Here is a 22,638-nt window from a genome sequence, read left to right as displayed (position 1 = left end):
GAGGCGGAGCCCGGGGACGGAAGAGGAAGCAGGGGCCCGGCAATGGCGGCGACGACCACGGAGGTGGACAACGCTGACAGGTAAGAGGCGTGCAGCCCAACTGAGACCTTGCAGAGCCCACCATTGAGAGTCTATGGTGGGCTCTGCAAGTGGCATAACTAGCAATCACGGGGCCCCGTACAAAATTTTGCTAGGGGGCCCTGGGATTTCTACTTACGCCCCTGTTCAGCACATGTGAATGTACGGTGAAAGTCACATGCACTGCTTTATAAATATGCCCCATAGATAATAGCACATGCCAGGCCGAGGGGTAGGCAGAGGGGGAAGTTGCTTTGGGTGCTTAAGTAGGAGGGGGATGCAAAAAAGGCAGAACCTGCAAGCTATGCTGCTGAGGTAGTTCACAACTCATGGGTGGTGGTGGTGGGGGTATAAGGCCTGGTTCACACCTGGGCGTTTTACAGCGCGTTCCTACACGCTTTAAAACGCTCAACATGTGAAAACCAATGATTGCCTATGGGCATGGTTCCCACCTGGGCGTTTTACAGCGCATAGGAACGCGCTGCAAAACGCCCTACGCCCAAAGAAGTACAGGAGCTTCTTTGGGGCGTATTTGCAGCGCGTATCCATTGGGATACAGCCAGGTAGCCCTCGGAAACGCGCGTTTCTTTTACCGCAAATCACGGTAAAAAACGCGCGGCAAACGCACAAATTCCGTACGCCTAGGCGTGAACCCAGCCTTAGGGCTGTTTGGAATTCTTGCCTTGGGTGTTAAAGGACCTTGCCCGAGCGCTGCATATACCGTATGTTCCCGCCCTGTCCAATGATAGCGTGATTGGGGTTTATCTCCCCCGTGGAATTGCCCCTCCCTCTGATGAAGTTGCCCCTTCCCCCTCCAAATATAATGTTGGTTCACCCCAGCATTGCACCCCCTGATATATACAGAGAGTACGGGCAACCCTATATACCCATCCAGACTTATTATTACGGTGCCCAGCCTCTGGGAACCCCGGCTTGTGATGTAAGACATGGATTCCTAGACCCTCCCCCTGCAGGCTCCTCCCTGTCAATCACATGCAGAGAAGTTCCTCACATCCACCAATCAGACTCAAACCTGCCTTGGAAATCTGAATGCGATTTGTGATACAGGAAGCAGAGAGAGGAAGTTACACAGTGCAGGCTACAGGAAGTCACTGTCAGGACCCTGTGAGGTGCTCTCTGGATTCTGGTCGGAGTGTGCTACAGAATTCTCAGATTACATGAGTGACATTCCTGACTTTGGCACCTCTGCAGTGTTTGCAACAAGAAACTGTATTTATTGTCTTGCAGGCCGTCTTCTTTCCACAGCAGCCACAGCTTGGGAACCAAGCCTATATCCTGCCAGCGTGCTGCAGAGATGGACCCTTGCTCGTTGTCGGGAAGCAGTGGTCTCTCTGCAGAGGTCCAGCATGTTGAGTCTGACCCATAGCTCTGCAATCGCCAAAGCTCATGCTCGCTGCTGATTGGGGAGCTCTAGCTGTGACTCAGTAGGAGGGTGCGTTGGACCTCTGCAGAGGGACCTCTGCTTCCACACAGGGAATAAGGGTCAATGTCTGCAGCTGCTGGTAGGGGGGCAAGTTTTTCAAGTCAGGCTGCAGCTGCATTAGAAAGAAAGTGAATGGTAAAACATTGAACACCTTTTGTTGTAATGATTCTGGAATGTAGGGATGCACCGATACCGTTTTTTCGGTATCGAGTACGAGTACCGATATTAATATTTCGGTAGTCGCCGATACCGAGTACCAATACTGGTACTTCCGGTAGCATGGGGCCGGCTTCCCGTAGCCGACTCCATTCTGTTTGGCCGGCTCGATGCTGATTGGGCGGGAAGCCGGCTTCCCAGCCAATCGGCATCGAGGCCAGCCAGACAGATCTGACAATATGGTGACATGACCCCACCCTGCAGACAGATCATTCCCCTCACATAGATCCTTAGCAGCATTCACCGCTCTCCAATCTCTCCGGGATCTGCCCACGTCTCCTGTGTGTACAGCGCACACATGATCGGCCCTCAGCCTGCTACTGTGCATGCGCAGACTGCCCAGCGCTCTCATTCAGAAATCCTGTGCATGCGCAGTAGCAGGCTGAGGGCCGATCACGTGGACGCTGTACACACAGGAGACGTGGGCAGATCCGGGAGAGCGCTGTCTGCCCAGGTGGCCAAGGGACTGGTACGGTAATGAATGCTGCTAAGGATCTATGTGAGGGGAATTATTTGTCTGGAGGATGGGGGTCGCGTCGCCATATTATCAGATTTGTTTGGCCGGCTCGACACTGACATCGAGCTGGCCAAACAGCATGGGGCCTGCTTCCCGGCTCCATGTTTCCACGCGGCACTGCCGGTCAGAGAAAATCTCCCTCTGACCGGAAGTTCCGGTATCGGGAAAGGTATCGGAGCATTCGGGCGAGTACGAGTACTCACCCAAATCCTCGGTATCGGCACCGATACAGATACTAGTATCGGTGCATTCCTACTGGAATGTCTAAGGAGAACTATGGGGAAAAGTGTTAACCCCATAGTTCTCCTTTAAGCTGATTTATAGAGATAAGTGGGGTCAACAGTAGCAGTTCCGGGAAATAACATTTACTATCACAGACGGGAACGCCTTTCCTGCAATAAACTGATGGCAGCGACATCCATCCAACACTGATCAGACAGCGCCACCCAGTGCTCAGGTTACAGTACTACACCTCAGGAGACTTTCGGCTGTATCCACGCATGCACATTGCGGTAACATAGCAACTATTTATCTATTTATTTATCTCAGGTATTTATATAGCAGCGGCAATTTACACAGCGCTTTACATACTGCACATTCACATCAGTCCCTGACCTCAAGAGCTTACAATCTAAGGTCACTATCTCACAAGCATACATATAGGGCCAATTTAGACAGAAGCCAATTAATCTTCCAGCATGTCTTTGGAACCGGGTTTCTCAGCTAGGGTTCCCCCAGAGGGTGCCAGGGGTTCCTTGAGCAGGGGCAAATTGAGCTCTTGCCTTCAATGACCACCAATGAAAGGGGGCAATTCCTTGCTGACTTTCAATGCAAGGGGTCGCATCTACCCTGACCTCCAGTGTACGGGGTCACTTCTACCCTGACCTCCAGTGTACGGGGTCACTTCTACCCTGACCTCCAGTGTAAGGGGCCACTTCTACCCTGACCTCCAATGTAAGGGGTCACGTCTACCCTGACCACCTGAAATCCTCCCCGCTGTGTAACCTGTCATGGACGGAGTGCCTCAGCAGTGAGGAGCAAGTGAGGGACAGGGAGGCTCCTCCCTGTCTCCTCTCTTCCTACTGTTTGGGGACGAGGCTTCGCCTGACAAGGGGCAAGGATTCGTCCGACGGGGTGGGGCTTCGGCCAGCGGGGGGCGGGGGAATGCCTCGCCCGGAGCAAGAGGTACCGCACGTCACTGGTATACTGTCCCTGATCTTGAGCGAGTTTCTGTTTACGGGGTATCTAGGTGTCAGTAGCTCTCAGTGAAGAAATGTGTCTGGTGCTGCACCGTGTATCTATTTTGATTTGTATTGAAGTTCTATAACTTATCCTTTTTGACACTTTTATACAGTTTTTCTCTTCTTACTTTCCTGCTGTAATATTGTGATATAAGAAAGATCCCCAGATAAGGCTTTTGGTTACGGCAGTCACTGCCAAGGGGGCTCGGCGGACTCCTTCGCATCGAGTTGACAAGCGGTTACATTTCTGGCTTACACAATTTATCTAAATTGGACCTCCAGTCCCGTTCTGCAGCTCCTACTCTTTGACCTGCATGGCACTGGATTGTTCGTAGGCTTCTACTGAAAGTGGTGATGCTCTGTGCAGATTATATGACACAGGCTGAGATCTCTGACACTCGATCGCCTGAAACCAAATGGTTGAGGCTGTTCACTAAGCAAAGTCAATGCTATAAAGCCTTGGTTCTCAACTGGTGGGTTGTGACCCAAAAGTGGGTCACGACCCCGTGCTCAGTTGGTCCCCGTGTGCCTTCCACTTTTCTAGGTGAAAGGCTCCTCAGCACTGTCAGTTCTTGCGCTGAGCAGCCATTCAAAATATGCTGCCCGGTGCCAAGTGTCAGCTTGAGGTGCGGTGTGCTAGGACTATGGCAGCCAGGGGGCTCTATCCATAAGTGCATTGCTTACAGCACCCTCGCGTGTCCTGTAACGATACCTGGACCAGAGCGATGTCACATTCTGGCTCCTGGCACCTCTATAGGCTGTAGCTCTATAGCTGTACAAGCAATGCACATATCGATGGAGCTCCATCACCGCACAGCAGTCCACACTGGATCTCAGGCTGAGGATCCACTCCAGTTCTCGTGAGGTAGGTAGACTGGGTGGATTTTTAAAAAAAGGGAAAAAAATTACATTTTTTTTTGGAGTGTGTGTGTGAGATTGTGTCTGTTGTTGTGTGTGTCTGTCAGTGTTTTTGAGGGCCCATTCACACTAGTGGTAGCCACCACCACAACAAGAATCAGATCATCCACATGGCAACCTAGGGAGAAGCCTTGGGTCCAGTGGATGTTCTAGATGGGGCCCAACTATGACCTTCATTATTGTGCAATAAATAAGGGGATGGTGCAAATGGTGAAAGTTGTGCACCTGTCTATCACAACACTAGGACGGATAGATTGTAGACAGTTGATGTTTGATGGGGCCAATGCAGACAGGGTTCTCTGTGCCTCTTGCAGTAATTTATCAATAGCAGTCCAAAGGATGAGGGGGCTAAAGCTGCTACTTTATCTAAGACCCATTCTGTCTCAACCTGTCTCTGCCCACCACTGGACCGGGGCCTTGACTAAACCAGGTTCTGACAGGTTCGCTTTAAAGAGAAACTCTCTCCTTCTCCATGCAGGGCAAAGTGACAATGTCTGCAAAGAATATAGAGATGTCACCAGCAGGGGCGTAACTAGAAATCACAGGGCCCCATAGCAAAATTTTGTATGGGGCCCCGTGATTGCTAGTTATGCCACTTGCAGAGCCCAAGCGTAGAGTGACCCTGCAGAGCCCACCATAGACTATAGTGGGCTCTGCAGGGTCTGAGATCTCTTACCTGTCAGCGCCTCTGTGGTTGCCGGGCCCCGACTCCTGTTCCGTCCCCGGGCCCCGCCTCCTCTGCTATCGACGGGCCCAGCCTTCTCTTACATCACTGGCCCCACCTGCTCTTAGGTCGCTGGGCAGTGATGTAAGAGGAGGCGGCTCCGCCTCCTCCATTCCAAACACCGCCCTCATCTGCCGCAGCGGCTGTCTGTCACTAACACAGCTCCGCAGCGGCTATGAGGAGAAATGCGCCATGACCGCTGCTGAGCTGTGTCTGTGACAGCCAGCACCCCCATATGCCATAGCGACCCAGGTGGCCCTGGCCGGGCCCCCCTGTGCCCGGGCCCCATAGCGGCCGCCTGGGTCGCTATGGCGATTGTTACGCCACTGGTCACCAGCACACATCTCTATATAGTCTGCAATTGGCGGCGCCATTCGCTGTCATTCAAAGTACCCTTCCCCATATTCGGGGTTGTCCGATAAGGAGTGCAACAAACATTTCTCTTCATACAATGTCTGCAAAGCCCCCCTTCCTTATACTCCCCTTTCCAGTGCTCCCTCACCACTCCTTCCTTCTACGCAGCTGGCTACAATACCTGCCATTTCCAGTTATGGTGAGAGTGTGACTTGCTCCCCTGTGGAATTACTTGGCTCTAGCAGTCAATTGCTAGTTTCGAGCACTGTCACATAGCCAAGGGAGTGATGTCACCACTCCCCTGGGCAGCCATCACCAGTCATTTAATTTGGTTGCAGAGGAGGAAGGTACAGTGAGGGATCCCTGATATGTGGATCAGAGGGGCCCTTTGGAGAGACACTGCCACTTTGTTCTGCATGGAAATTTTGACAGTGTCTCTTTAACATCCCTGCTTAGCTAAAGTACTATAGCTGCTTTTAGAGCCTGCACAAATATAATTGATGACAACTGAGAATAACCTCTGCCAAAGTTCACACTATCCAGACTGTCACAGAGGTGGAGTGTTAGCACTGTGTGAGCAATATCTGATAGGACACATATGAATATTTAATGGCGCAATGTACACGTCCTACATAAAAATAACATTTATTCTTTTATTTATTTGTATTTTTACAGCATCTGAAAAAAACCTCTGACAAGAGCGTGGAGTAAAGTTGTCACAGGCCACAACAATGGAGCGGAAAGGTCATCACTCACACACGAAGCATACCGGGGGTCCTCTCAAAGAGAAGGCTGGCAAGGGGGAGACTCAATCTTGTCAAAGCCATCAACAATCGTCTCATGGGTCCGGTTCTCAAAGCCATCACGGGTCCTGCCATACATCCAGTTCTCATAGCCATCATGAGTCTGGTCATGCAGCCGGTGCTCATAGTCATCATGAGTCTGGTCATGCAGCCGGTGCTCATAGCCATCATGAGTCTGGTCATGCAGTCATTTCTCATAGCCGTCATGAGTCTGGTCATGGAGCCAGTTTTCATAGCCATCACGAGTCTGGTCATGCATCCGGTTCTCATAGCCATCACGAGTCCAAGGGACACCATGTTATCACCCACTTACTTGGATCAAAGAGCCACCATGTCACCACTCAAGTTCATGGATCAGTGTGCCACCAGGAGACCGTGCAAGCTGCTGAACCTATCAAGGCCACCCCAAGCATTGGTGGCTTCTTTGTGTCTCAGACAAAGGAGAAAGTTAGCATCTACCAAGCCCTACAGAAGAAGCTTGTGTCTGAGGTGGTGGCTCTGGCTCTTCTGGAAGCTCAGGCTGCTACCGGCCACATCATCGATCCATCAAGCAATCAAAAACTCACTGTAGAGGCAGCTATTCAACAAGGGATTGTTGGGCCAGAGTATCAACAAAAACTGCTGCTTGCAAATAGTGCAGCGACAGGCTACAAACACAAAGAAGAAACAATATCTTTCTTTCAGGCATTCAAGAAAGGTCTTGTTGGGAAACACGATGCAGTCCGTTTGCTACAGGCTCAGACAGCCACCGGTGGAATTATCAACTACCTGACTGGAAGCAGAGTACCATTTTCTGAAGCTTTGAAGCTTAACTACATAGATGAGAATTTGTTCAAAACCCTTACTGGGCCATCAGAGTTCTCCAGCTGTTATCCTGACCCCAATACAAAGGAAGATACTAGCTATCAGAAACTTCTGTCCAAAGGTTTTACGGACTCCGGAACTGGACTGGTACTTCTGACTCTACAGGAAAGTTTGCAGGGTCTGAGGAAGTCTGTCAATTTGGAGCAACTGTTCAAGGCCAACATAATTACCCAGGTTCAGTATGATGAAATCAGAGACGGCAAACAAACCATACAGAAGGTGGGAGAACTGCAGGAGGTCCGGAAGTATCTCAATGGGTTGTCCAGCATTGGAGGAGTATGCATAGACAGCACAAAAGGGAAAATAAGTATATATCAGGCTTTGAAGAAAAACTTTCTTCCATCCGATTGTGCAACTGCTCTGTTGGAAGCTCAAGCAGCTTCAGGCTTCATCGTAGATCCAGAGAAGAAAAAAACTTTCACCGTCATTGAAGCTATTCAAGAAGGAGTGGTAGGATTTGACCTCAAGGAGAAGCTACTCAATGCTGAACAAGCAGTCACTGGGTTTAATGACCCATACACCGGGAAAAAGATCTCCCTGTTTCAAGCAATAAAGAAAGAGCTGATTGACATACACTTGGGCCTTAATCTTCTTCAAGTCCAGCTGGCAACAGGAGGCATTATTGATCCATTCCACAGTTTCCACGTTCCTTTGGAAACTGCCTATAAAAGAGGTTTATTGGATGAAAAAACAGCAAAACTGATATCTAGCCCTGCTAATATAATTCGCAGTTTCCTGGATCCCAACACTGATGACCGGCTTACTTACCAGGAGCTCATATGCAGGGCCACATTTGATCCAGACTCAAATACGTACTTCTTTCCTTTGAAATTTGCCTTCTATGGTATAAGGGGAAAGGTTGCAAGTGATGAGTTACTGAAGTCTCAGATCATCGACCAGACAACATATGAAAACCTCCAGCAAGGAAAACTGTCCGTCCAAGATGTTTCTGAACAGGAGAAAGTGAAGCGCTATCTTCAAGGAACTGGTTTAATTGCTGGAGTGGTAGATATTTCTACCAATGAGATCAAAAGCATTTATAATGCAATGAAAGAACACCTTCTCATGCCGGGAACATCCATTGCTCTTTTGGAGGCTCAGGCTGCCACTGGATATTTGATAGACCCTGTAAAGAACTTGAAATTTTCTGTACACGATGCAGTAAAAAATGGCTTGATTGGACCTGAGGTGTATGAGAAACTTTTGTCTGCTGAAAAGGCATCCACGGGTTACAAAGATCCCTCTTCTGGAGAGAGGCTTTCATTATTTCAAGCCATAAAGAGGGGATTTGTTACAAAAGATCACGGCATCCATCTTCTGAACGTCCAACTTGCCACAGGTGGAATCATCGACCCATCAAAGAAGCATCGTGTTCCAGTAGAGGTGGCTTACACACGTGGTCACTTTGATGATGATACAAACAAAATTTTGCTCACTCAAACCAATGACATGAAGGGATTTTCCGATCCAAACTTGAAAGAAAATGTTACCTATGAGCAACTGCTGGAACGGAGCGTTATCGATGTTCACACTGGACTGTACCTGACTCCTGTGTTTGACAATGCTCAGGATGCACAGAAAATCTCCCATTCCTTCATAGATTATAAGACCAAAGTGGTTTTAAATGGAATAAAACTGACACTTACATTTAGTAAGTTTAAAGGACAGCTTGTTTCCTTGTGGCAAATTCTTTTTTCAGAATATTTTAGCTTTGAGCTAAGGCAATCTTTCATTAAACTCTACAAAGCTGGAACTCTTTCAGTAGAAGAATTGTCTAGAAAAGTTGAAGCGGAGATTAAACAAGTGGTATCCTCCACCAAAGTCACATTTGAAGGCCTTAGAGAATCTGTGACTCCTGGGCAGCTGCTGGATTCGGAAATTATTGACAAGAACTTGTTTGACAAACTGCAGCAAGGTGAAGCTTCAGCAAAGGATGTGGAGAATATCAACATGGTCAAGAAATACCTGCAAGGCACTGGAAGCATTGGTGGACTACTCTTAGCAGATACTCAGGAAAAGATCAGCATCTACCAAGCAAAGAGAAAAGGCTTCCTAAGACCTGGGACCTCCTTGATTCTCCTTGAAGCTCAAGCAGCAACAGGCTATATCATTGATCCAGTGAAAAATAAGAAGTATTCAGTGGATAAGGCTCTCAAGGAAAATATTATCGGCCCTGACTACTATGAAAAACTTTTGTCAGCAGAAAAATCAGTCACCGGATATAAAGATCCATACACAGGTGAAAGAGTTTCCCTCTTTCAAGCAATGAGCAAGGGCCTAATTGTCAAAGAACACGGCATTAGGCTTCTTGAAGCCCAGATAGCAACCGGTGGCATCATCGACCCCATAAACAGCCACAGAATCCCAGTTGAAGTTGCCTACAAGCGAGGCTATTTTGACAAGAAAATGAATCTAATACTCTCAGATCCAGATGATGACACAAAAGGGTTCTTTGATCCAAATACCCATGAAAACCTCACCTATCTACAGCTGAAAGAGAAATGCATTACAGAGCCTTCAACTAACCTTTGCCTTCTACCTCTAGTCAGCAAAACTCAACAATTCAGCTTTAATGAGCACATCAGGGATTCTTTCAGAAATTTGGAAATATTTGTCAGATATGGAAGATTCAGGGGGCAAACTGTATCCGCATGGGTCCTCATCAACTCTGAGTACTTCACCGAGTGGAGAAGGAGAGAGCTCTTACAGCAGTTTAGGCTGAAAAAGTTGACCATCGAACAAATTATCATCATCATTGAAGAGGAAATAAAGAAAAGGACAGAGATCAGTGTCCCCACATTAAGGGGACAGGTGAACATTTATGAGCTGTTGGAATATGAGATCATCGAAAAAGAATTATTTGAGCAAGTCCTAGAAGGAAAAGTTACAGTAGAAGATGCTCTGAAAAGGGACAAAGTTCAGAAGTACTTGCAGGGATCCGGTGTCCTCAGTGGAGTCATTCTCCAACCCTCCAACCAGAAGGTCAGTTTTTATGAAGCAACAAAGAAAAATATATTGCTGCCAAGCACTGTGTTGCCGCTATTAGAGGCTCAGGCTGCTACTGGACACATAGTGGACCCAGTGAATAACCAGAAACTTTCAGTTGATGAGGCTCTCAAAGCAGCTGTTGTCGATCCACAGATTTATGAGAGACTTGCTTCTGCAGAGGAAGCTGTGACAGGTTACCAGGATCCATTTTCAGGGAAGAAAATCTCCCTTTTCCAAGCCATGCAGAAAGGCCTTGTTGAAGAAAAGCATGCCAAACAGCTTCTCGAGGCCCAGCTAGCTACCGGTGGAGTCATTGATCCAATACATGGCTTCCACCTCCCAGATTCTGTGGCCAAGAAGCATGGCTATCTTAGCGAGGAGCTAGCTGAAAATCTTTCTCGCCCTACAGATGACACAAAATCATTCTATGACCCAACTACCAAAGAAAAGGTCACATATTCTCAACTTGTCAATCGGTCACAGAAAGATGAGTCAACCGGCCTCTATTTGCTTCCATTGCCCCAAAACTTTGCAGAGGTCCCAATAGTAAATATATATTCTGACGAGGAAGTCCGCCGACTCTTGAAAGCCACCAGGATTGAAGAGCGAAACATCACAGTGTGGGACCTGATTCATTCTGGATTTTTTACAGAAGAGCAGCGATTCGAGATCCTGCAAAATTTTAAAGCTAAGAAACTGACAGTTCAGCAGTTGACCATTGAAATCCTGCAAATCGTCAGAATGAATGAAATAAAAAAGACCACCCACATTTATTTTGAAGGACTCAGAGGAAAAGTCCCGGTCGTGAGGCTGCTAGACCTGGGTATTATTACACAGAAAATATTTGATGAACTTGTTCAAGGCCTCAAATCTGTTGAGGAGATTTCTCAGTTGGCTGAGGTGAAGAAAAGTCTAGAGGGCACCGGTTCCATCTCCGGAGTATATCTGCCATCCAGAAAGAAAAAGCTGAGCATTTATCAGGCCTTGAAAAAGAATATACTCCTCCCTGCCAATGCCATCATGCTTTTAGAAGCCCAGGCCGCAACAGGTTTTATTACAGATCCAGTAAAGAATAAAAAATATACAGTCGACAGTGCAGTGAAAGCAGGGCTCATAGGCCCAGAACTTCATGAAAAAGTCTTGAATGCTGAAAGTGCAGTAAGCGGATACACCGATCCATACACAGAAAACAAGATATCTCTAGGCCAAGCAATCCAGAAGAAGCTAATACCACAGAATGAAGGTATTCCACTCCTCCAAGCCCAGTTGGCCACTGGTGGAATAATTGATCCTCTTCATTTTCATTATGTACCGCAACAGCTGGCATATAAATTGGGCTTTTTGGATGAGGAAATATCCAAACAAACAGCAGACCAGAAAATCTATGTTGATCCAAACACCAAAGAAAAAGTGAGCTATCAGCAGCTGAAAGAGAGATGCTACACTGACCCGGAGACCGGCTCGCTGCTTCTGACTATTTCCGACACTGCATCTTTTTATGCTGAAGGACATGTCATTGATGCTTTCAAATCATTTACAGTTACCCTCACTGCAGGAAGGTTCAAAGGCCAAAGCGTGTCTCTCTGGGAACTTCTGAATTCAGAGTACGTCAGTGCAGATAAACGAAAAGAATTCCTATTGAAATACAAAACCAGCAGCTCTGAAGCTTTACAGGAAATCATAAAAACCGTCACCACCATCTTTGAGGAAACCGATGCAGCAAGCACACAAATCAAGTTCAGAGGTCTTCGGAAGCAAGTGTCTGCAAGTGACCTTTTCCAGTCGGAGGTCATAGACAAGAAAACTCTTGATGAGCTTAACCTGGGGAAGAAAACAATAAATGAAGTGACAGAAATGGAGACTGTTAAACGCTATTTGGAAGGAACGGATAGTATTGCTGGAGTTCTTCTTCAGGCCACAAACAAAAAGATGAGTATTTATGAGGCAATGCTGAAAGGCATTTTGAGACCCGGTACTGCCTTGGTACTCCTTGAAGCCCAAGCAGCCACAGGCTTTATTATTGATCCAGTTAAAAATGAGAAGATGTCAGTTGATGAGGCATTTAAGAAGGGTCTAATAGGATATGAAGTACATGCCAAGCTGCTGTCTGCAGAGCAAGCCGTAACAGGGTATACAGATCCATATAATGAGGAGAAGATATCCCTATTTCAAGCCATGCAAAAAAAGATTATCGTTGAAGGCCACGGTATCCGTCTGCTGGAAGCCCAGATTGCCACAGGGGGCATTATCGACCCAGTTCACAGCCACAGAGTCCCTGTAGATGTGGCCTACAAACGAGGTTACTTCAATGAAGAAATGAACAAAATTCTGTTAGATCCCAGCGATGATAATAAAGGATTCTTTGACCCCAATACTCATGAAAACCTTACCTATCTGCAGCTAGTCGAAAGGTGCATCCGAGATCCCGAAACTGGGCTGTATTTGTTACAAGTTGTGAAGAGAGGCGAAAACTACTTCTATATCACTGATAAAATGAAAGCCGACTTACAGTCAAGAACCATTAGACTTAACTTTGGAAGATATGCCAACCAGACTGTGTCCATCTGGGAAATACTGACTTCTCATTACATCACAGATATGAAAAGAAGAGAGCTTGTTAGACTCTACACTTTGAATGTACTCAGCATAGAGCAGCTCATCTCCAGCATCACTACAGTTATAGAAGAATACGACTCTAAGATCAGTCACTTAAAATTGAAAGGAATTTGTGGAGAAGTAAGTGCCACTGATTTGTACAATGCAGACATAATTGACCGAAAGACATTAGATGGCCTGAAAGAAGGCAAAATTTCCGTGGAAGCTGTTTCTGAACTGGATTCTGTTAAAAGATACTTGAAAGGAACAAGCTGCATTGCTGGGGTTTTATCTGTGCCCACCAATGAAACCCTCAGCATCTTTGAGGCTATAAATAAAGGCTTTCTGTCTAGAGACATTGGTCTACTACTTTTGCAAGCCCAAGCTGCCACAGGCCATCTTATTGACCCCATCAAAAACCAAGTGCTTTCCATTACCGATGCAGTGTCTCAAGGACTAGTAAATTCCGATGTTCAAGAACAGCTTACAGTTGCTGAAAAGGCAGTTACTGGATTTGCAGATGCAGAGTCTGGAAACAAGATTTCTCTTTTCCAAGCCGTCAAAAAAGGAATTGTGCCAGAAGGGCAAGGAATTTCTCTCCTGGATGTCCAACTGGCAACTGGGGGTGTTGTAGACCCTGTTTATGGCCATAGACTTCCTCTGCATGTAGCTTACAAGAGGGATTATTTAGATGAAGACTTTTACCTTCTCATCTCAGAATCTAGAAAGAAAGGATTTGTAGACCCGAACACACATGAAAGAATTACATATAAAAACTTGCTGGAAAGATGCGTCAAAGACCAAAAAACTGGAATTTCTTTGCTTCCACTGACTAAAAAACAGGATGATTACTTTTACATCGACGAGCCAACCAAAAAACTTTTGTCAGAAACCAATGTGGCAATGAAGAGTGGCAAATTCAAAGGTCAGAATATTTCCTTGTGGGAACTTTTGAGCTCCACCTATATCTCTGAAGAAAAGAGAAAACAGCTCATCAAGTTATATAAAACCAAAACTTCTTCAACACTTAAAGACGTCATAAGTGTCATCATAACAGTCATTGAAGAAAAGGAGAAGGGTCAAAATGACATCTGGTTCCAGGGACTGAGGAAACAGGTCACCGCTAAGGAACTATTTGATGCTGGAATTATCAACGAAGAGATTCTGGAGGGTTTAAAGAAGGACTCGCAGACTGTGAAGGAAGTTGCGAAAAAAGAGTCCATTAGACAATACCTTGAAGGCAACAGCTGCGTTGCAGGGGTGCTTATCCCTTTAAAACTTGATCCCACCAAGAAAGAAAAGGTGAATATCTATGATGCTATGCAGAGACGTATTCTGAGACCTGGGACAGCACTTGTTCTCCTGGAAGCCCAGGCCGCTACTGGCTTTGTTATTGACAGCATACAAAACCGTAGACTTGCAGTTGATGAAGCGTTATCAGCTGGGGTGATTGGATATGAAATTTATGACAAACTTCTGTCTGCAGAAAGAGCCGTTACAGGCTACAATGATCCCTACACTGGTGAAAAAATCTCCTTGTTCCAAGCCATTCAGAAAAATCTAATTGTAAAGGAGCACGGTATACGCCTACTGGAAGCCCAGATTGCTACTGGTGGCATCATCGACCCAGTACACAGCCACCGCGTCCCTGTAGAAGTGGCTTATAAACAGGGCTATTTTGATGAAGAACTGAACCAAACCCTTTTAGATCCCACTGATGACACAAAAGTCTTCTTTGACCCAAATACTCATGAGAACCTCACCTACATGCAACTGCTCCAGAGATGTGTCCAGGACCCTGACACTGGATTGTATATGCTGGAACTTAAAGACAGCAAGTTCTCCCCAGCACAGATCCAAAATAAATTGCAATCCAATTTTATTGATATTGCTGTTGGAGAGTTTCATGGAAAACGTGTTTCCATCTGGGAGCTTATCAACTCTAAATACTTCTCAGTAGAGAGAAGAGAGGAGCTTCTAAAGAAATTTGAATCCGGTACTTTAACTATCGAGGAAATTCTGTCTATAACTGTTAAAGTCCTTAATGAAACAGAGGAAACATTACCTCCAGAAAGTACGACGGTGTCTAAAGTTGTCACCACAGAATCTGCTAATCAAGACGCTAAAGTCCAAGCTTTGCTCCAGTCAGAAAAGGTGGATGTGTTGGTGGGTGCCTTCAAGGGACAGAGTGTTTCTGTGTGGGAGCTCCTGAATTCTCGTTATATCTCAGAAGAGAAAAGGAAAGAAATATTAGAACTGATGCAGTCCGGTGCTATGACCATACAAGAAATTATCACAATGCTCATCACCACCATAACAACAGCAGAAACAGAGTTGGCTCATACGAGTATATCTGTACCAGATGAACAACAGGCGGAACCTGATCTTTCTATACAAGATGATGAGATTGAGAAGGCTTTACAAAACATCAGTATTCATGTCACCAAAGGACAGTATGCTGGACAAGAGGTTTCTGTGTGGGATCTGCTAAATTCCAGATATATTCCTAAAGATACCAAACAAGAATTATTAGAAGACTACAAACTGACTGTTCAAGACATCATGGACCTGGTGGTCAATTCTATCAGAGAGACTAAGCCACAGAGTAGATTAAAAACCGACTACAATTTGAAGGTGGAAGTTTACAATGTTGTGCGGACCACGCAGATTGAAGTAACCGAAGGCGAGTTTAAGGGTCAGAAACATTCCGTATGGGATCTTCTGCAATCCAAATACTTTTCAGAGGAGAAAAGGCGTGAGCTCCTGGAGAATTTTAATTCTGGCAGACTAAGTATAACTGAACTTATCAAAACCATCATCACGATTATAACAGAGACTGAAGAACGTACCGTGAAATTGAAATTCAAAGGTCTCAGGAGACAAGTTAGTGCATCCGAACTGGTTACATCTAAAATTATTGACAAGAATACACTGAGAGAGTTGGCTCAAGGACAGAAGACTATAGAGGAGGTGACTCAAATGGACAGTGTGAAGAGGTACTTGGAAGGAACAAGCTGTATAGCTGGAGTATTGGTTCCATCTCCCAAAGATCCTTCAAAGAAAGATAAGATGAGGATTTATGATGCTATGTTGAAGAACATCCTGAGACAAGGGACAGCTCTCTGTCTTCTGGAAGCTCAAGCTGCCACTGGATTTATCGTTGACCCTGTGAGCAACAAGAAACTGTCAGTAGACGAAGCTGCAGCTACTGGTTTAATTGGAAGCGAACTTCACGCAAAACTTCTTTCCGCAGAAAAAGCAGTAACAGGCTACACTGACCCATATACTGGGGACAAGATCTCCCTCTTCCAAGCCATGAAGAAAGACCTCATTGTAAAAGATCATGGTATTCGTTTGCTGGAGGCCCAGATTGCCACTGGGGGCATCATTGACCCAGTACACAGTCACAGAGTCCCTGTGGAAGTAGCTTATAAACGGGGCTACTTTGATGAAGAGATGAATCAGATCCTTTCAGATCCCACTGATGACACAAAAGGATTCTTTGATCCCAACACTCATGAAAACCTCACCTACCTGCAATTACTTAACCGATGTGTTAAGGACCCAGATACAGGATTGTACATGCTGACCATGAAGGACAAGCAGACTGTCTTAGCAGAAAAGACTTTTGAAAGTAGTCTGCAGTCACTAACTATTCAAATTAAGGTTGGGCAGTATGAAGGGAAGACTGTGTCCTCCTGGGAACTTCTACACTCCAAGTATTTTACAGAAGAAAAAAGACAATTACTGCTGAATAAGTACAAATCAAAGAATTTAACAGTTGAGGAACTTATTTCAAGTATTAAGTCAGTCATTGATGACTGGGAACAACAACAGGGCGGTAGCCAGACTGTGGATGAATTTAGCCTGGAAGAGGCAGTCCTAGATACTGCCAATGAAAATAAGAAGAGCCTTCTCCAGTCTGAGATAGTGGAGATTAATAAAGGCAAACTCCAGGGCCAGAAGCTCTCTGCGTGGGACCTTCTCAACTCTGAGCATATTGAAGTAAGCAAAAAGGATGAAATCAAAAAGAAGTACTTCTCAGGTGCCTTGCCTCTAGAACAGATTGTTAAAACCATAACTACAAGTATTACAGAAGTAGAAGAGAGTGATGCTATCATTGGGAAAAAACAAGTTTATGATATTGCTTCTATTCCAAAACCCAAGCAATATCAACAACCAGATACAGATGAAGACCGTACAGCTTTAAGTGTTTTTACTGTTCATGTACAAGCAGAAGAGTTTGAGGATGAACAAGTATCTCTGTGGGAAATACTGCACTCCAAATATGTTTCAGATGATAGCCGTAACACGCAGCTAAGAAAACACCAAGGAGCCGTGGAAAAACTTAAACAGAGAATCCTAAGATTAATTGAGGATGCTGAAACAAAAGGTGAAACAGAAATTCAAAAGAAATTGGAATTGAAGCTTATAGAGGTCAACGTAGGAGAATTCAAAGGACAGACTGTTTCCTTGTGGTTCCTTCTCTACTCCAAGTACGTCACTGAGAAGAAACGAAATGAACTGCTAGAAAAATACAAATCAGGAACCTTAACAGCTGAGGAGATTTTCAAAATTATCATCACCATAATTGAAGAGACAGAAAAGAAACGTGAACTGAAGTTCAAGGGTTTCCGTCGGCAGGTGACGGCCTCTGAACTACTCCAGTCAGAAATCATTGACCAGAAGACTTTGGATGAACTGACTCGGGGCAGCAAAACTGTAGAAGAGGTTACCCAGATGGATTCTGTGAAGAGATATCTTGAAGGCTCTAGTAGCATTGCAGGAGTGTTTGTTACATCAAAGACTGATCCTTCCCAAAAAGAAAAGCTGACCATCTATGATGCCATGTTGAAACGTATACTGAGACCTGGAACAGCATTGATTCTCCTTGAAGCACAGGCAGCTACAGGATTTGTGATCGACCCTATTCAGAACAAAAAGCTTTCTGTAGAGGAGGCCTTAACTGCAGGGCTGATTGGACAAGATATATATGCTAAACTTGTGTCTGCAGAAAGAGGGGTCACTGGCTATAAGGACCCCTACACTGAAGAGAAAATCTCTCTCTTTCAGGCTATGAAGAAAGATCTCATTGTTAAGGATCATGGCATACGTCTCCTGGAAGCCCAGATTGCCACTGGTGGAATTATTGACCCAGTACACAGTCATCGTGTGCCTGTGGAGGTAGCATACAAACGTGGCTACTTTGATGAAGAAATGAACCACATCCTCTCTGATCCCTCAGATGACACAAAGGGATTCTTCGATCCCAATACTCACGAGAATCTCACCTATTTGCAGCTGATCCAAAGATGCGTCAAAGATCCGGAGACTGGTCTGTATATGCTGGATGTGAACGTGAATAAAGTTCCATCTACCCAGGCTGGGAAAGAAAATATTCTAAAAACAAAAAATATCAAGGTCACACACACTCAGTTCCAAGGCAGGGATGTTTCCATCTGGGAGCTTCTATATTCCTCTTTTATTTCTTCAGAGAAAAGAGAAGAGCTGCTGAAAAAGTACAATTCAGGAACATTGTCTATTGATGAACTTATCAATATAGTTATCAAACTCATTACTGAAACAGAATCTGTTGCTGATACAACAGACTCAGCCGACAAAGTGACTTTACTGCAATCAGAAAAGTTGGATGTATCTGTAGGGGACTTTAAAGGACAACGTGTATCTGTGTGGGAGCTCCTGAATTCTCATTATATCACTGAAGAGAAACAAAATGAAATATTAGAAAAATATAAAAACGGGACTTTGACCATACAAGAAATTATAACGATTCTCATTACAATCATCACTCAATCTGCGTCTGAGGTAGACATTGAATGTTCAGCCGAACCAGAACAGCAGCAAGTACAGCCTAAACCTTCTTTACAAGAAGATGAGATTCAGAAAGCTTTGCAAAGCATCAACATCCATGTTAGAAAAGGAGAGTTTGCTGGACAGGAGGTCTCTGTGTGGCAACTTCTGCACTCTAGATACATCTCAGAAGGAAAAATACAAGAGCTGCTCGGGAACTACAAGTTAACTCTTGAAGACATAATCCAGCTGGTCGTTCAGTCCATTGAAGAAGGTGATCAGAAGAGCAATCAATCTCGCTCCAAAATAGAATACAATTTGAAGGAAGAAACATTTAGTGTTGTGCAGACCATCCAGATTGAAGTAACTGAAGGAGAGTTTAAAGGTCAGAAACAGTCAGTGTGGGATCTACTGAACTCCAAATACTTTTCGGAAGAGAAAAGACATGAGCTGCTTGAGAATTTGAACTCTGGCACACTCAACATTGATGGGCTCATTAAAATTATCATCACAATAATACAAGAGACAGAGGAGCGTAGTAGAAGTTTAAAATTTAAAGGCCTTAGAAGACAAGTTACTGCATCTGAACTGCTTACATCAAAAATTATTGATCAGAATACAATGAGAGAATTGACGCAAGGGCAGAAGACTGTAGAGCAGGTGACTCAAATGGACAGTGTGAAGAGGTACTTGGAAGGAACAAGCTGTATAGCTGGAGTATTGGTTCCATCTCCCAAAGATCCTTCAAAGAAAGAAAAGATGAGGATTTATGATGCTATGTTGAAGAACATCCTGAGACAAGGGACAGCTCTCTGTCTTCTGGAAGCTCAAGCTGCCACTGGATTTATCGTTGACCCTGTGAGCAACAAGAAATTGTCAGTAGACGAAGCTGCAGCCACTGGTTTAATTGGAGGCGAACTTCATGCAAAACTTCTTTCCGCAGAAAAAGCAGTAACAGGCTACACTGACCCATATACTGGGGACAAGATCTCCCTCTTCCAAGCCATGAAGAAAGACCTCATTGTAAAAGATCATGGTATTCGTTTGCTGGAGGCCCAGATTGCCACTGGGGGCATCATTGACCCAGTACACAGTCACAGAGTCCCTGTGGAAGTAGCTTATAAACGGGGCTACTTTGATGAAGAGATGAACCAGATCCTTTTAGATCCAACTGACGATACAAAAGGATTCTTTGATCCCAACACTCATGAAAACCTCACCTACCTGCAATTACTTAACCGATGTGTTAAGGACCCAGATACAGGATTGTACATGCTGACCATGAAGGACAAGCAGACTGTCTTAGCAGAAAAGACATTTGAAACTAGTCTGCAGTCACTAACTATTCAAACTAATGTTGGACAGTATGCTGGACAGGCTGTGTCCTCCTGGGTGCTCCTCCACTCCAAGTATTTCACAGAAGAAAAGAGACAATTACTTCTGAGTAAGTACAAATCAAAGACTATAACAGTAGATGAACTTATTTCAAGTATTACATCAACCATTGAAGACTGGGAAAAACAAGGTAGTAGCCAGACTGCGAATGGATTAAGTCTGGAAGAGGCAGTCCAAGATATTACCGAAGAAAACAAGAAGGCCCTTCTCCAGTCTAAGCTAGTGGAGGTTACCGAAGGCAAACATCAGGGCCAGAAGCTCTCTGTGTGGGACCTTCTCAACTCTGAGCATATTGAAGTAAGCAAGAAGGAAGACATTTTACAGAAGTATTTCTCAGGTACCTTGCAACTAGAAGAGATCATTAGAATCATCACAGTCATTGTTACAGATGTGGAGGAGAAGACAGGAGAAACTGTAAAAGTAGCTGCTGAAGAACTTCGAGGAGCCCTGAGTGCAATTGAGGTCAATGTTAAAACCAGTCAATTACAAGAACAAAAAATGTCACTCTGGGACATCCTCCATTCTGATTATCTCCAGGAGGACAAACGTAATGAGCAGCTTATCAAACATAAGTCAACCGTGGAAACTTTAAAGCAAATAATTGCTTCTTTAATTGATGAATCAGAGGCCAAAAAAGACACTGAAATCCAACAAGCATTAGATGTTACCCTCACTGAGGTCACTGTTGGAGAATTCAAAGGACAGAATGTCTCTTTGTGGTTCCTTCTCCATTCAAAATACGTCACTGAGGAGAAGCGAAAGGAACTTCTGGAAAAGTACGTATCGAAGACCATGACAGATAAAGAGATTTTAAAAATAATTATCACAATAATTGAAGAGACTGAACAGACACAAAAAATAAAAGTAGAGAAAGAAATTAAAGAGAAACTTGACGTGAAACTCACCAAGGTCAATGTTGGAGAATTTACAGGACAGGATGTTTCAGTGTGGTTCCTTCTCTACTCCAAGTACATCACAGAGGAAAAAAGAACTGAACTACTTGCGAAATACAAACTGGGGACCTTAACAGAAGAAGAGATTTTAAGAATAGTTATCACAATAATTGAAGAGACTGAACAAACAAAAAGAATAAAAGTAGAGAAAGAAATTAAACGGAAACTGGAAGTGAAACTTACCAAGGTCAATGTTGGAGAGTTTACAGGACAGGATGTTTCAGTGTGGTTCCTTCTCTATTCAAAATATATCACTGAGGAGAAGCGAAAGGAACTTCTGGAAAAGTATGGATCTGGGACCTTAACAGATGAGGAGATTTTAAAAATAATTATCACAATAATTGAAGAGACTGAACAAACACAAAAAATAAAAGCAGAGAAAGAAATTAAAGAGAAACTGGAAGTGAAACTCACCAAGGTCAATGTTGGAGAATTTACAGGACAGGATGTTTCAGTGTGGTTCCTTCTCTATTCAAAGTATGTTACCGAGGAGAAGCGGAAGGAACTTCTGCAAAAGTACGCATCTGGGACCTTAACAGATGAAGAGATTTTAAGAATAATTATCACAATCATTGAAGAGACTGAACAGACCCAGCAAATTCAAGCCGAGAAAGAAATTCAAAAGAAATTGGAAGTGAAGCTCACTGAGGTCAAGGTTGGAGAATTCAAAGGACAGAATGTTTCTTTGTGGTTCCTTTTCTACTCAAAGTACATCACAGAGGAAAAAAGAAACAAGCTAATTGGGAAATACAAACAGGGATCCTTAACAGAGGACGAGATTTTAAGAATCATTATTACAATAATTGAGGAGACTGAAAAGGGTGATAAACTGAAAAGAGAGAAAGAGGTACAACAGGAGTTGGAGCTGAAGCTGACAGAGGTCACAGTTGGAGAATTCAAAGGTCAAAATCTTTCAGCATGGTTCCTTCTCTATTCCAAGTATATCACTGAGGAGAAACGAAATGAACTGCTAGAAAAATACAAATCAGGAACCTTAACAGCTGATGCGATTCTGAAAATCATCATCACAATAATTGAAGAGACAGAAAAGAAGCGTGAGTTAAAGTTTAAGGGTTTCCGCCGGCAGGTGACGGCCTCTGAACTGCTCCAGTCAGAAATAATTGACCAGAAGACTCTGGATGAGCTGACTCAGGGCAGCAAGACTGTAGAAGAGGTTACCCAGATGGATTCTGTGAAGAGATATCTTGAAGGCTCTAGTAGCATTGCAGGAGTGTTTGTTACATCAAAGACTGATCCTTCCCAAAAACAAAAGCTGACCATCTATGATGCCATGTTGAGACGTATACTGAGACCTGGAACAGCATTGATTCTCCTTGAAGCACAGGCAGCTACAGGGTTTGTGATCGACCCTATTCAGAACAAAAAGCTTTCGGTAGAGGAGGCCTTAACTGCAGGGCTGATTGGACACGATATATATGCTAAACTTGTGTCTGCCGAAAGAGGGGTCACTGGCTATAAGGACCCCTACACTGAAGAGAAAATCTCTCTCTTTCAGGCTATGAAGAAAGATCTCATTGTTAAGGATCATGGCATACGTCTCCTGGAAGCCCAGATAGCCACTGGTGGAATTATTGACCCAGTACACAGTCATCGTGTGCCTGTGGAGGTAGCATACAAACGTGGCTACTTTGATGAAGAAATGAACCACATCCTCTCTGATCCCTCTGATGACACAAAGGGATTCTTCGATCCCAATACTCACGAGAACCTCACCTA

At 44.6% G+C, this 22,638-nt stretch overlaps 1 protein-coding gene across 1 annotated transcript in view; it reads left to right on the top strand.

Annotated features, from left to right (window-relative positions):
* Positions 1-6,392: 6,392 nt before the first annotated feature.
* Positions 6,393-22,638, top strand: part of LOC108790617 (epiplakin-like) — a 19,932-nt gene continuing 3,686 nt past the window's right edge. Inside the window, exons 1-3 of the mRNA XM_018560924.1 lie at positions 6,393-6,481; positions 6,568-20,611; positions 21,767-22,636. Of these exons, the coding sequence (XP_018416426.1) occupies positions 6,393-6,481; positions 6,568-20,611; positions 21,767-22,636 (15,003 nt within the window). The remainder of the gene's footprint in view (positions 6,482-6,567; positions 20,612-21,766; positions 22,637-22,638) is intronic.

Source organism: Nanorana parkeri, unplaced genomic scaffold (genome assembly GCF_000935625.1).
Source record: "Nanorana parkeri isolate BGI_ZX_2015 unplaced genomic scaffold, ASM93562v1 scaffold488, whole genome shotgun sequence".
In the NCBI taxonomy this organism is placed as follows: domain Eukaryota; kingdom Metazoa; phylum Chordata; class Amphibia; order Anura; family Dicroglossidae; genus Nanorana; species Nanorana parkeri.
This window is presented reverse-complemented; position numbering and strand designations above follow the sequence as displayed.